This window comes from Dysidea avara, chromosome 6 (genome assembly GCF_963678975.1).
Source record: "Dysidea avara chromosome 6, odDysAvar1.4, whole genome shotgun sequence".
Taxonomy (NCBI): Eukaryota; Metazoa; Porifera; class Demospongiae; order Dictyoceratida; family Dysideidae; genus Dysidea; species Dysidea avara.
The window spans coordinates 2,941,643-2,955,194 of NC_089277.1; the positions used below are offsets into that span (position 1 = coordinate 2,941,643).

The following is a 13,552-nucleotide window of genomic DNA, read 5'->3' on the forward strand; positions in this document are numbered from 1 at the left end:
GGAAAACTACCCTTGTTTCCATCATTATGTCATTATCTCAAACCACTTCAGTGTACAGTAGAACCTCAGTTATCCAAACTCCAGTTTTTTGAACACCATATTATAGAGGATAAATTTTTTGTTACCAAACATCAAATTCCAGGTATCTATTCTATAAGAGTAGTAAGAATAGTGCTAAGGTGGATTGAGGTGTATGGTTGCACTTTGACACACATAGGTACTGGGTCTGGGGGAACAGCCCCCAGATGCTGAAAACATCTCTTCATCTTTTCTACAAGTGACCTCACATTAAATGTACACACTAATGACTTCTCTGACTCTCCAAAATAATTGAAATCTGACATGTATTAATGAATTACCAAGACATAGTAATCATTACAGTTTGCTATCCATTCACAGTATTTGGCAGCATTACACATGTAGCTGTATACTTAGTACTTGTCTGCTTAAAAACAAAGCTTTTGTCATACTTCAGTGGCATGAAATTATGTTGTATTTGATGCTGTAGGTCATGTGTGACTTCTGTCTATATTACTGATATGCAAAGTTGTGGTTGAGATTAGCTTTGGTAGCTAGAGTTTCTTAGGTCATGGACTTGTAGATACATGTTACATGGGTAGCTAACTTATTGTAGGTCAGTGGAAGTGGACTTTGTAAACATTACAATGAGCAGATAAACACATACCGGTACACCTTATAGCCAAAGGAGTTGAAGGGGTCCCCTCAGCTGGTCTTGTCTTAATAAGCTGAGACCATATATACAGCAGCATAATACATTTGATTGTTCCATTAGAGTCCCTATAGTCTCACTAACTGTCATAATTGCCTGTTCATTGTCTGTGTCATGATGTTTCTCAGTAAGAGAATATTTTCTTAACTTTTATCATGTTTTAATACTCCCTATACAAATGTGTGTTCATAAACTGAATTTTATATCCCAACAATCATCTATCAACAGTATGCATGACCCCATTTAGCTGATTTGAGTGACACCAAAATAGGGCTAAATTCTTTGAAAAAAATCTAATTTGACCTGCCCACTTTAAACAAGAAATCTTGGCATAACTGCATGTAAATCTAAAAACAGGAGTTTATATATTGCAAAAGTATTCAGGCAGTCAATCAGGTTCATATGACTAGGTTTGGATGTGGTAACTAATGATACACTACCTAAATTGTGTAGAAAAATAAAACGTATGGTGTGCAGATCCTGTTAATAAAGCAGCAATGCCGCTGCATAATTGTTATTTTGAAGATATTGATTTTTACATTGGTAATTAACCCTATCTTTTCTGCAAATGAATGTGCCTTCATCTGCCAGCTTGCTGAATGCTGTTGTTTAAAAATAGGAAAACTCTGAGGGGGGACCTAGTGTTCAGGTACAGGTGTAAAGGTCCAGTGTGCAAAATTACTTTTAAAGACAGTTGATATCCTTACTGACATGATATTCTTAGCATTTTCCTCTACTCAAACACTCAGGGCTGTAACTAGGAGATTTGGACAAATGTATACTCTTGTTCCCCCTTTACCCACTTCTGAGGAACTAATGTGTGTAGCTGTATTGCACTGTGCTACATGCAATATATTCCAACACCTTTAGTGTAAACTTTGCATGGGTTGTACTACTGATAGCCCACCAGTGAAGGGGTTTCTTGTGTTCCAGAACCACGGGAAACCCCCTTCCTATTCTCCTGATTACTGAAATGTTCACATCTGTGAGCAATAATAATTTTACTCATTTCAATGTTGGGAAGCTTTTATTGTGATACATTTGTTTTGACTTCTGATCATAACTAAAAATAAAGTCACATGTATAAAATTGTATAATATATCTTAAGCAAAGGCTGTAGACAAGAGAAGGTAAAAAATAGCCAGGTACAAAAAAGTGAGAAACTCTCAACTAGCTACTCTAAAGGACATCTTGTAAAGACCAGTAGCCATTAATTAAATTTTCCTTCTTCATCTGTCTACCCTTTTATCACATCAATGTGAGCTAATGATTCTATAGGCTTAATTTCAGCTACATTACAAGTCACTCTGTACAGAGTCAATGCATGCAAGTAACCCTGTAAAGAGTTCAACTACCGGAAAGTCAGCCTTAGAGAGATCAGCTACTGTATGTTGTTACATGTCACCTAGTATGGAGATCAGCTACAAGACAACTTGAATCACCTAGTAGAGTTCAGCTACAAACAAATCACCCTGTAGAGAGTTAAGCTATGGCTCAAGTCATGTTTTAGAGAATTCAGCTACAAACAAACCAGGGTTCAATTGCCTACATACACACACAGTTCAGCTACATTATACAGGTCTCTTGTGTAGAGAGTTCAGCTAGCTATAGGCTACAGTATGCATGTACATGTCATATAATTATGTAGTTAGCTTAATTGGTTACAGGTCACACTATAGATAGTTCAACCACAAGAAAGTCACCCTGTAGAGAGTTCATTTACAGTACAAGACATGTCACCATGTAGAGAGTTCAATTACATTAAAACGTCTCCCTATGCAGAGTTCAGTTGTGTAGGTGACCTTTGGTTTCAAGTCATCCCGTGGAGAGTTCAGCCATACTCAAGAAAGTCACCCTGTAGAAAGCTCAGCTTTGTTACAAGTCACCTTTAGGGTGTTAATCTACAAGCAAGTATCATGTAGACAGTTCAGTTACAGTAATAGTCACCAATCACCATGTGGAGAGTTTAGCTATACGTAGTTCAGCTATATTTTATAGTCACTTTGCATATGTTCACTTTGGTTCCAAGTCATCCTGTGGAAATTCACCTGGTAGAGAGTTTGGCTACGTTAAAAGTTACCCTGTAGAGAGTTTAGCTACATTACAAGTCAATAAAGATGTGAAACCAAAGGTAGCAGATAACAAATGGCTGCAATGCTGTTTATGCATGCCAAATCATTTTAGTGACCTCATCATTAAAAATGATTGGCACTAACATCATTTCAGCCAATTCTTGGCCGTCACCTTAGATTTCACATATTTCAGGCTCTTTTGGGGGCCATACCCTTTTGCACAGCTTGGCTGTTTTGCTTTTATACCAACATATCAGTTGTGTTCTTGAGGATTCTGAAACTTTCTGTTGATATATAATGCATGTCACATGCCAGTTAATCTAGTGCAGCAAAAGTACTAAGGAAATCACCAGAAACATTCATATACTTTAGTCCACATGGAATAACATCACCTGTCTCATCAAGAACATGTCTTACTGTCTTACATCGACGGGGAATATGTAGTTACTTGAATAGCAAGACCTAATTTTTATAATGTTAAAGTGATCACATTAATTGTTTTAAACCACCTCAGGCAGTAAGATGACACCTTGAAGCTCCCTACCATTGGTGAACAATCCCAAAGATATAGAAAACTATTTGAAATGCTGAAAACACAAACACATCCTATCAGTGGTGGTTCAAGAAAAGTTTCCATTTCCAAAGCAGAAAAGCAACTGCTTTACTTAAACAGGTCACAGCTATGGAAAACCTCATTAATATAATAGAATAGTTAACACTATAATTATTGAGGTGCTTATACACTTGAAAGTGCTGGGAAGAAGTTTATGATAAATCAAAAGCTACGTATTTATGAGGAAGTTAGTAATTGTACAATATATAAGTGATCTAATATGTAGTTATTAATTTAACCCTAGGCCAAGAATTTTGGCTTCAGATTCCGTCAACTGTTCTATTAGAACATATCCACCAACTGGTTGCAAATACTTCTCTATTTGGATCATGACTTAATTAGAGTGATGATTAAGTGACAGGATGCAAGTGCAGTTCTAGGAGGATTCCATCTAGTAACATTTCAATTGTTTAATGTCATCCCATCATATCACTGTACCATACATATCAGACCATATACAAGTAATGATACACACACTGTATTGATGTACAGTAAGTGTTCCTGACAAGTATACTTCATTGAATTCCACAAATCAAACTCTTTACACATTCCAATACTAAATGTCAAGTATTTGCCGTACTTGTTTCAGCCCAAGTGTTTATGTCATCAATCATCTCTTTGATATCAAGTTCAGTGTTACATTGGAACCTGTTGATAAGGACACTTGAGCACTTCCAACACTTACAGTGAGTTATTAGGCAAATTAGGTAGGTCACTTTGTACACAAATGAGAGATTATCAAGTTAGACTGGTAACATCATTTTGGCTACATTAGAGAGGTTAGTTTTTGTATGCAATTGACACATTTGGGGATTTCAAAGTACTGGGTTGGACTGGTAGTTTTAATCAGATAACTACAAACTTTTAATTAATCTTAGCATCAAGTCTCCATAAATTTACTGTACATAATACATAAGAAAGCTTAATCCTCAAAATTCCAATCCATGACAATCTGAATTGACAATCCATGGGTGGTGGTACTATAGTGTCTTTGTGTGTATTACGTGTACTCTGATTATTACTTGAAGTATGACGTGCATTAATTATAGCATAAGTTAACTTATAAGAAAAGTTCCAAGACACTTTCACACCTGAAATATAATACTCATGTATGTAACTCATCACAATTTGCACCATTCACAATGCTAGGCATTATTGTACATGTTATTGTGTACTTGTCTGCTTTATAAAAGATTTTGTCATACTTCAGAGGCATGTAATCATGTTGTACTTTACACTGTAGGTCACATTATGACTTCCGGCTATTATTGCTGAACTGATTATGATATGCAAAGTTGTGGTCAAGCTATTTTGATAGCTTAGCCAAACTCTCTAATATGTGGCTTGTGCCGTAATTGAACTTTCTACAAGGTCATTTCTTCGTAGTTGAATTCCTTACAGAGTGACTTTCTTGCACAGAGTGACTTGTAATGCAACTGAATTCTCTACACGGCTACTTGTTTGTATAGCTGAACTCTCTACAGTCTACTATTGGTCTTGTAGCTGAACTCCCTATAAGATGACTTATTCATAGCTGTTTGTATATTATGTTACATATTATACATGTGGTGTAGAGTTCAGTTCTGTTACGAATCAGAGTATTATAACTCACCCGTAGAGAGTGTAGGTATATATGTGATATGTTACTCTGTATACAGTTACCAGGGTGACTTTTCTTAATTGTATAGCTGAACTGTACATGCCTATAGGCCTAGGGTGACTTGTCCTGTAGCTGAACTTCCTACAGAGTGACAGACTTGTCACTGAACTCTCTATACAGGGTAACTTGAATTCTTCATAAGGTGTATACATAGCTGAAATAATAATGAAAGTTAAAATAATAGTGTAGAGATCATTACAGATCAAGAAGGACAGTTTAACTCATGGCTACTGTTTACAAGTGTTCTTTAGATTAGCTACAGTAGTTGATTGTTCTATTAGAGTTTCTCAATTGTCCACTGTTTTTCATATACTCTTACAATTACTTTTTGACCTTCTCTTGCTTCTTTTATATCTACAGCCTTTGCATAAATATTATTAATTTAGGCACGATTACACCTGTGACTTCACTCTTCATTATGGCCAGAAGTTAACAAATGTATCACAATAATAGTTCCCATGAAACATTATATTGGAGTGAATAATAATTTTAGTGATATTATTATTGTTCACAGTTGTAGTGAACATTTCAGTATTCAGGGGCATAGGAAGGAGGCTTCTTGTGTTTACTGACATGTGAATTAATGTGCATTCTATGCCTCAGCATCTGTAATTCTTTATTCCCTTTTTTCTCACCTTGCCAAACCAGACAATGTAGTGCCTCAGTTCACTTTGACCCCCCTCCTTTTCCATAAGTCTGGATCCGCTCCTGGTTACAGTAGCTATACTGGGTAGCTGTATGTAAGGTTTTATAAAACTTTTGTAAAACTGCATGTTGACCATTAATTTTCTCCACGAATTTAAGCTTGCAATTCTGCTTTATTGTACATGCAGGAACTAGCTGGAGTTTCGTCACCATTAATAATATATTCATACATCTAGCTAGACCAGTTTGGTCATTTGAGGTTTGTAACAATGGTCTGGTCATTCAAGGCAGACCAGCATTTGGCTAATTAACTGGACATTTTTTGTGGTAGTATATACTGTATGCATGAGCTAGGAATTTACAAGAAGCTGCATACTAATATGTATAGTCATATTTAAATACTTGATCAGCCGGGTTGCTTTTCGTGTATAAAACTATGGACCAGAGTGCTCTATGCCTAAAAAACAAGCCATGTAAGCTTGGACTAAAGCTGGAATGTGGACTTAGCTTACAACAAGCAGAGTCAGTGGTTAGACAAAGGGCAGCAGTACACTGAAGAACATGCAGCACATGCTTGGTAGCATCCAGTGGAGTAAGCTACAGATAGATGCAGTGAGGAAAGGCCACATCTCCACCCACAAACAACTGAAATCTCCAAAACGGAAACAACCTGCAGCTAGACAATTACTTCTAAAGACACAATGTCTACCATAAAGTGTAGAAGACTCTCACCCCAAACAACAGTGCTTTATAGAGATGCTTCATGCCACCGATCCAGGCATCTGGGCCACTACAGCAAACAGTGCAATGGCCAGTGTATCCTCAGACATGAAGAATCTAAAGAAGATAAGGAAGTGACACTGATCAAAACTTTGACCTCAACAGTCATGACCTCTACACAGATGTTGTTTATCTGAACACTGTAGATGACAAGTGAGCACATAAGAATGTGCCAGAAAAACAAAAAGGTACAGTTTAGGTGAATTATGTGTCAGAATATGCAGAACGCAGCTGAAAAACATTCTTTGGCTGATGTTGTCCTTCTTTGTTACATAATTAAGGCAAAAAGTATGCTAACTAATATTCAATATACATGTGTACAGCTATCAGATCTTACATGTATATTAGCTACCAATGTTTCTAATTACAGTATACAGTATATACTGTGTGTTGTATGAATGTGTATACCTTATACATATTGTGTAATGATGTGTGATAAACTAATGTACTGTAGAAAGATAACTATGTATAACACAACTCAAAATGCTGCAGTATAAAACAGCTCTACACTACTTAGTTATAAACTGTTTGTGAAGTTTTCTAGCTTGATGGTCCTATGGAATACAGCAACCATCTTACAATGAATATCATAGAAATTATTATAACAATAACAGTAGGGCTGAGCAATAGTATCGATAGTGCGATATATCGCGATAGTAAATCACTATCGTTATCGCGATAGTAGGGATATCACTATCGCGATATTTATGATAAGCTCATATCTGCATTAAAGTGGTATTATTAACCCTTCTATCAGTCAGTATTACCAACTTTCTTACAAAGGAGTGGCATGTATTGTGTAAAAGCTTTACCAAAAGTCCATATTCATCGGCCACCCACACAGTTAATTAACAAATGTCCTGTGCATGCAAAATATGGCTGAAAATAACTAAGACTTTGTTAAGAGCAAAGCGTTTCATAAACTATCGGGATAGTATTCACTATCGCGATATTTAATGAGTAACTATCGTGATAGTAAAATTTTTACTATTGCTCAGCACTAAATAACAGTAATGTATAATATACAATTTAACAATAAAATGTGCGGAACGTCTAACAACATGTGTATCACACCTCCCAGAGCCTTTTTGTTTACATTTTGTGTGCAACTATCATAGCTAAGAAAAATGTTACTGCTCTCATGAATGTGATGGTTAGAGTTAGACCATTTTCAACTACCACGTTAAGCTGTGCAATCAAATAACAGCAATAAGTACAAAAAAACTAGGAGATTTAAGTTTGATTAGTGATCATTGAAATTTGTTTGCCATCACGCTTCATTTTCAGCTACGTTCAGCCTGATTATAAAGCAATATGTGACCTAATTTGGGAAAACCGTTAATCTACGTGCATCTATAGATTGCAAGATACACAATTTTAAACATTTCAATCCAGTATATCTTGAGAAGGACAAAAGCTATGAGTTTGAAATTTTCACTGTGAAGGTGCCAACCAGTGTTTATTTCACTTTAATCCACAGCAAGCTAATTATTGACAATAACCATGATTTCGAACAACTGTTTTCACAATGGTATTTGCATGGGTGGTAGCAGGGTGATTGATATCTGAGCAGATAATGGCCAAGTTGGTAGAATGGTGTCTCCAGCCTTAACATTGGGCTCTCAAGACCACCCATGTCACTAAATATTAAAGAAATGTATGTAGAAGATATCTGGAGAACTGTCCAAGGCTGTTTATGTCTTTAGTCTTGTGTTTCAGCTGGCCAGTGGCATTAAAAGTTGCCAGAGCTAAAAACAATCAAAACTTTTAATAGAGCAGTCCTCAACAGCACTCTAGGATCAAGCCATCACAAATGGAATTTTCAACTAGAGTAGGGACCATAACAAATCGAACAAAAGTACTGAAACAAGCTGGAGTAGTGCATGACATTAAATCACAGTAAAACAATAAAAAGTGCTATATCCCTACTGTGCATTTCCATTATGGTATCTTGAGCACAGTAGAGATATAACACTTCTTATTGTTTACTGTGATTTAATATTGTGCACTACTCCACCTGGTTTCAGTAATTTTTATTGATTTGTTATGGTCCCTACTCTAGTTGAAAATTCCAATATTTTGTGTACTTGTTTGTTAACTTTTTAAAATGTAAAATTATTATGACTGGTTAACCCACACATACTGCGTCAAAAGAAAAAAATGGCACTGCATGCCCCAGCTATCAATTATTTTCAGAAAAGTGAAGTATCCATTATGCTTTGTTGTCAGCTATGTTTACCTGTTGCCCAGCTTTATGAATCAAGAACTGTTTGAAAGTACCGCTGCAATCAAAGTAACCACTATGAAAAATATCCATTACAAAGGGAAGCCATCACATGCTTCCACCAAACTGACACGTTTTGCTGTCAACAAAGGTGAATGGGACACAAAGGAGAACACCCGTAAGTCCATGAAGAATACATTGTACGTACTGCGGTGTGCCTAAAGGCATCGCTAGATGTCGAACACTGAATAAATCGAGCCCCTAGCCTTAGCTATTATCAAGTTATGCTTGTCTGAAGGCATCAGTCAGGCAGTCAGTCAGTCAGTCAGTAGAAAATTCTGTTTAATAACTTTTTAAAATTTCATATATAGCAGCTTGTTGGAAGTGTTTCAGGTCAATCTGAAGGCTGGATTGAGCTTTGTTTTACCTAACCAATACTGCTTCATCGTTGTCTGGGAAAAGTGAATATATTGTCATTGTTACAGGCACGTGATTGTCATGCTTTGTATTGCCACAGAAACTGTAAGATGAAAATATGGGATATACAGAATCCAGATTCCTGCATAGATATACAGTATTAATGTTTACCAGGATTGGAAATGGAGGTTGTGGTTACTAGTGCTTGGCAGCATTGAAATTTGAATACACGATATTAATAACAGGAAAACATCATGGTATATTGATCTAATCAAAAACAGCCAAGCTGTAAAAGAAGGAGTGCGGCCCTTGAAAAGGCTATAATGAAAAAAGATGTGAAATCCAAGGTGGCGGCCAAGAAATGGCTGTGATGGTAGGTTAATGGTAAAAATTTTAATAACGAAAATTCTGGTGAATTTTGTGCCAAGACCAAGCGGCACCAAATTCACCTGAATTGTTGTTATTAAAATTTTTACCATTAACCTACCATCACAGCCATTTCTTGGCCGCCACCTTGGATTTCACATCTTTTTTCATTATAGCCTTTTCAAGGGCCGCACTCCTTCTTTTACAGCTTGGCTGTTTTTGATTAGATTTCACTTCTTTTTGTATTTGTATACCCCAAAGCCGGCCTATGGCCAGCTTTGGGGCTTTTTAACCTATATATTTTTCTTTACCACAAGAAAAAGAAAAAGATGAAGCAGATTTTATAAATACTTTAACTCATTCTGATTTTATCAGTAAATGTACAAATTATATATATAATGCATATATCAAGAGTTCATTATATTATGAACTCTTGCATATATTTATTACATGTCAATTAATCCCCACAGGATAATTTACAGCTGATCTCTCTACTAGGTGGCTTATAATGTAGCTGAACTCTCTACAGGGTGATCTGCTTGTACGTAGATGAACTCTTTACAGGATTCTCTCTACAGGGTGACTTGACTCTAGCTGAACTCTCTGCAGGGTTATCTGTTTGTAGTTGAATTCTCTACAGGGTGATTTGTTTGCAGCTGAACTCTCTACAAGGTAACTTCTTCTAGCTGATCTGTCTACAGGGTGACTTGTTTCTAGTTGGTCTCTCTACAGGGGATTTGTTTGTAGTACAGGGTGATTTGTTTGCAGCTGAACTCTCTACATGGTGGTTGCTTTGTAGCTGAACTCTCTAAAAGGTGACTTCTTATAGCTGAACTCTCTACAGGGTGATCTTTTCATAGCTGAACTCTCTACAGGATGATTTGTTTGCAGCTGAACTCTCTACATGATGATTTCTTTGTAGCTGAACTCTCTACAGGGTGATTTGTTTGCAGCTGAAATCCATACAGGTGATTTGTTTGTAGCTGAACTCTCTAAAGGTGATACTTCTAGGTGATCTCTCTACAGGATGACTTATTTCTAACTGAACTCTCAACAGGGTGATCTGTTCATAGCTGAACTTTCTACTGGGTGATTTGTTTGCAGCTGAACTCTCTACAAGGTAACTTCTTCTAGCCGATCTCTCTACAGGATGACTTGTTTGTAGCTGAATTCTCTACAAGGTAACTTCTTCTAGCTGATCTCTCTACAGGATGACTTGTTTGTAGCTGAACTCTCTACAAGGTAACTTCTTCTAGCTGATCTCTCTACAGGATGACTTGTTTGTAGCTGAATTCTCTACAAGGTGATACTTCTAGGTGATCTCTCTACAGGATGACTTGTTTCTAACTGAACTCTCAACAGGGTGATCTGTTCATAGCTGAACTTTCTACTGGGTGATTTGTTTGCAGCTGAACTCTCTACATGGTGGTTTCTTTGTAGCTGAACTCTCTACAAGGTAACTTCTTCTAGCTGAATTTCTACAGGGTGACTTGTTTCTAGCTGATCTCTCTACAGGGTGATCTGTTCATAGCTGAACTTTCTACAAGGTGATTTGTTTGCAGCGGAACTCTCTGCATGGTAGTTTCTTTGTAGCTGAACTCTCTACAATGTGACTTCTTCTAGTTGAACTCTCTACAGGGTGACTTGTTTCTAGCTGAACTCTCTACAGGTGATTTGTTTGCAGCTGAACTCTCTACATGGTGGTTTCTTTGTAGCTGAACTCTCTACAAGGTAACTTCTTCTAACTGATATTTTTACAGGGCATATTTGTTTGTAGCTGAGTTCTCTACTGGGTGATTTGTTTGCAGCTGAACTCTCTACATGGGAGTTTCATTGTAGCTGAACTCTCTACAATGTGACTTCTTCTAGCTGAACTCTCTACAGGATGACTTGTTTCTAGCTGATCTCTCTACAGGGTGACTTGTTTCTAGCTGAACTCTCTACAGGTGATTTGTTTGCAGCTGAACTCTCTACATGGTGGTTTCTTTGTAGCTGAACTCTCTACAAGGTAACTTCTTCTAGCTGATCTTTCTACAGGGTGATTTGTTTGTAGCTGGATTCTCTACAGGGTGATTAATTTGCAGCTGAACTCTCTACAAGGTGACTTCTTCTAGCTGAACTCTCTACAGAGTGATTGATTTTTTTTGCAGCTGAACTCTCTACATGGTGCATAGTTTCTTTATAACTGAACTCTCTACAAGGTGACTTCTTCTAGCTGAACTCTCTACAGGGTGATCTTTTCATAGCTGAACTCTCTACAGGATGATTTGTTTGCAGCTGAACTCTCTACATGATGATTTCTTTGTAGCTGAACTCTCTACAGGGTGATTTGTTTGTAGCTGAACTCCCTACAAGGTAACTTCTTCTAACTAATCTTTCTACAGGCGATTTGTTTGTAGCTGAGTTCTCTACAGGGTGTTTGTTTGCAGCTGAACTCTCTACATGGTAGTTTCTTTGTAGCTGAACTCTCTACAATGTGACTTCTTCTAGCTGAACTCTCTACAGGGTGACTTGTTTCTAGCTGATCTCTCTAGAGGGTGACTTGTTTCTAGCTGAACTCTCTACAGGTGATTTGTTTGCAGCTGAACTCTCTACATGGTGGTTTCTTTGTAGCTGAACTCTCTACAAGGTAACTTCTTCTAGCTGATCTTTCTACAGGGCATATTTGTTTGTAGCTAAGTTCTCTACAGGGTGATTTGTTTGCAGCTGAACTCTCTACAATGTGACTTCTTCTAGCTGAACTCTCTACAGGGTGACTTGTTTCTAGCTGATCTCTCTAGAGGGTGACTTGTTTCTAGCTGAACTCTCTACAGGTGATTTGTTTGCAGCTGAACTCTCTACATGGTGGTTTCTTTGTAGCTGAACTCTCTACAAGGTAACTTCTTCTAGCTGATCTTTCTACAGGGCATATTTGTTTGTAGCTGAGTTCTCTACAGGGTGATTTGTTTGCAGCTGAACTCTCTACATGGTAGTTTCTTTGTAGCTGAACTCTCTACAATGTGACTTCTTCTAGCTGAACTCTCTACAGGGTGACTTGTTTCTAGCTGATCTCTCTACAGGGTGACTTATTTCTAGCTGAATTCTCTACAAGGTAACTTCTTCCAGCTGATCTTTCTACAGGGCATATTTGTTTGTAGCTGAGTTCTCTACAGGGTGATTTGTTTGCAGCTGAACTCTCTACATGGTAGTTTCTTTGTAGCTGAACTCGATACAATGTGACTTCTTCTAGCTGATCTCTCTACAAGATGACTTGTTTCTAACTGAACTCTCTACAGTGTGGTCTGTTCATAGCGGAACTTTCTACTGGGTGATTTGTTTGCAGCTGAACTCTTTGAGAGAGAATAAACGTCTTAATGATTAAGACAAAATATACATTACAAGCATACAGGGGCCTAGACACAGGGGTACCATGTGCTGATGGATCAGTACAGGAGCCCTGGCAAGACTTACATTAACTAAAGGTAAATTAAATTACAATACACAAAAAAAAACAAAAAAACTATATCTACATATATGTAATACTTAAAGTTTACCTAAGGTGGTCTAAAAGATCCCAGCCCGGGGAGGCTCTAGAATTAAAAATTCTGTAAGAACAGGACACAGCAATGCGAGCTGCCTGCTCAAACAAGGATCTTATGGTTTTCTTTGGCACTTCACAAGCAGTAGCCATTTGAGCAATTGTTTCTGGCAAAAAGTGGCCTAAACAACCAATTTCAATTGGAACAAGATTGACAGTTAACCCAGAAAGCTGGAGGTCATATTGCAAGGAGCTATATCGATCTTCATGATTGTTTCTTTGTAACTGAACTCTCTACAAGGTAACTTCTTCTAGCTGATCTCTCTACAGGGCAATTTGTTTGAGCTGAACTCTCTACATGATGGTTTCTTTGTAGCTGAACTCTCTATTAGGTACCTTCTTCTGGCTGATCTGACTACAGCGTGATTTGTTTGTAGTTGAATTCCCTACAGAATAACTTGCAATGTAATATAATTGAGTAAATTATAAATGCAGCTGAATACTTTATTAGGGTGACTGTTCTATTAG

The 13,552-nt window shown here is 37.3% G+C and overlaps 2 protein-coding genes across 3 annotated transcripts in view; both read right to left on the reverse strand.

The window, feature by feature from the left end:
* Positions 1 to 13,552, reverse strand: part of LOC136257287 (CAAX prenyl protease 1 homolog) — a 217,290-nt gene that overhangs the window by 45,120 nt on the left and 158,618 nt on the right. The window lies entirely within an intron of this gene.
* Positions 6,754 to 13,552, reverse strand: part of LOC136257282 (uncharacterized) — a 138,781-nt gene continuing 131,982 nt past the window's right edge. For both annotated transcript variants that reach the window (XM_066050380.1, XM_066050379.1), the window contains exon 13: positions 6,754 to 7,054. In XM_066050380.1, coding sequence (XP_065906452.1) covers positions 7,041 to 7,054 — 14 coding nt within the window. In that variant the 3' untranslated portion in view covers positions 6,754 to 7,040. The remainder of the gene's footprint in view (positions 7,055 to 13,552) is intronic.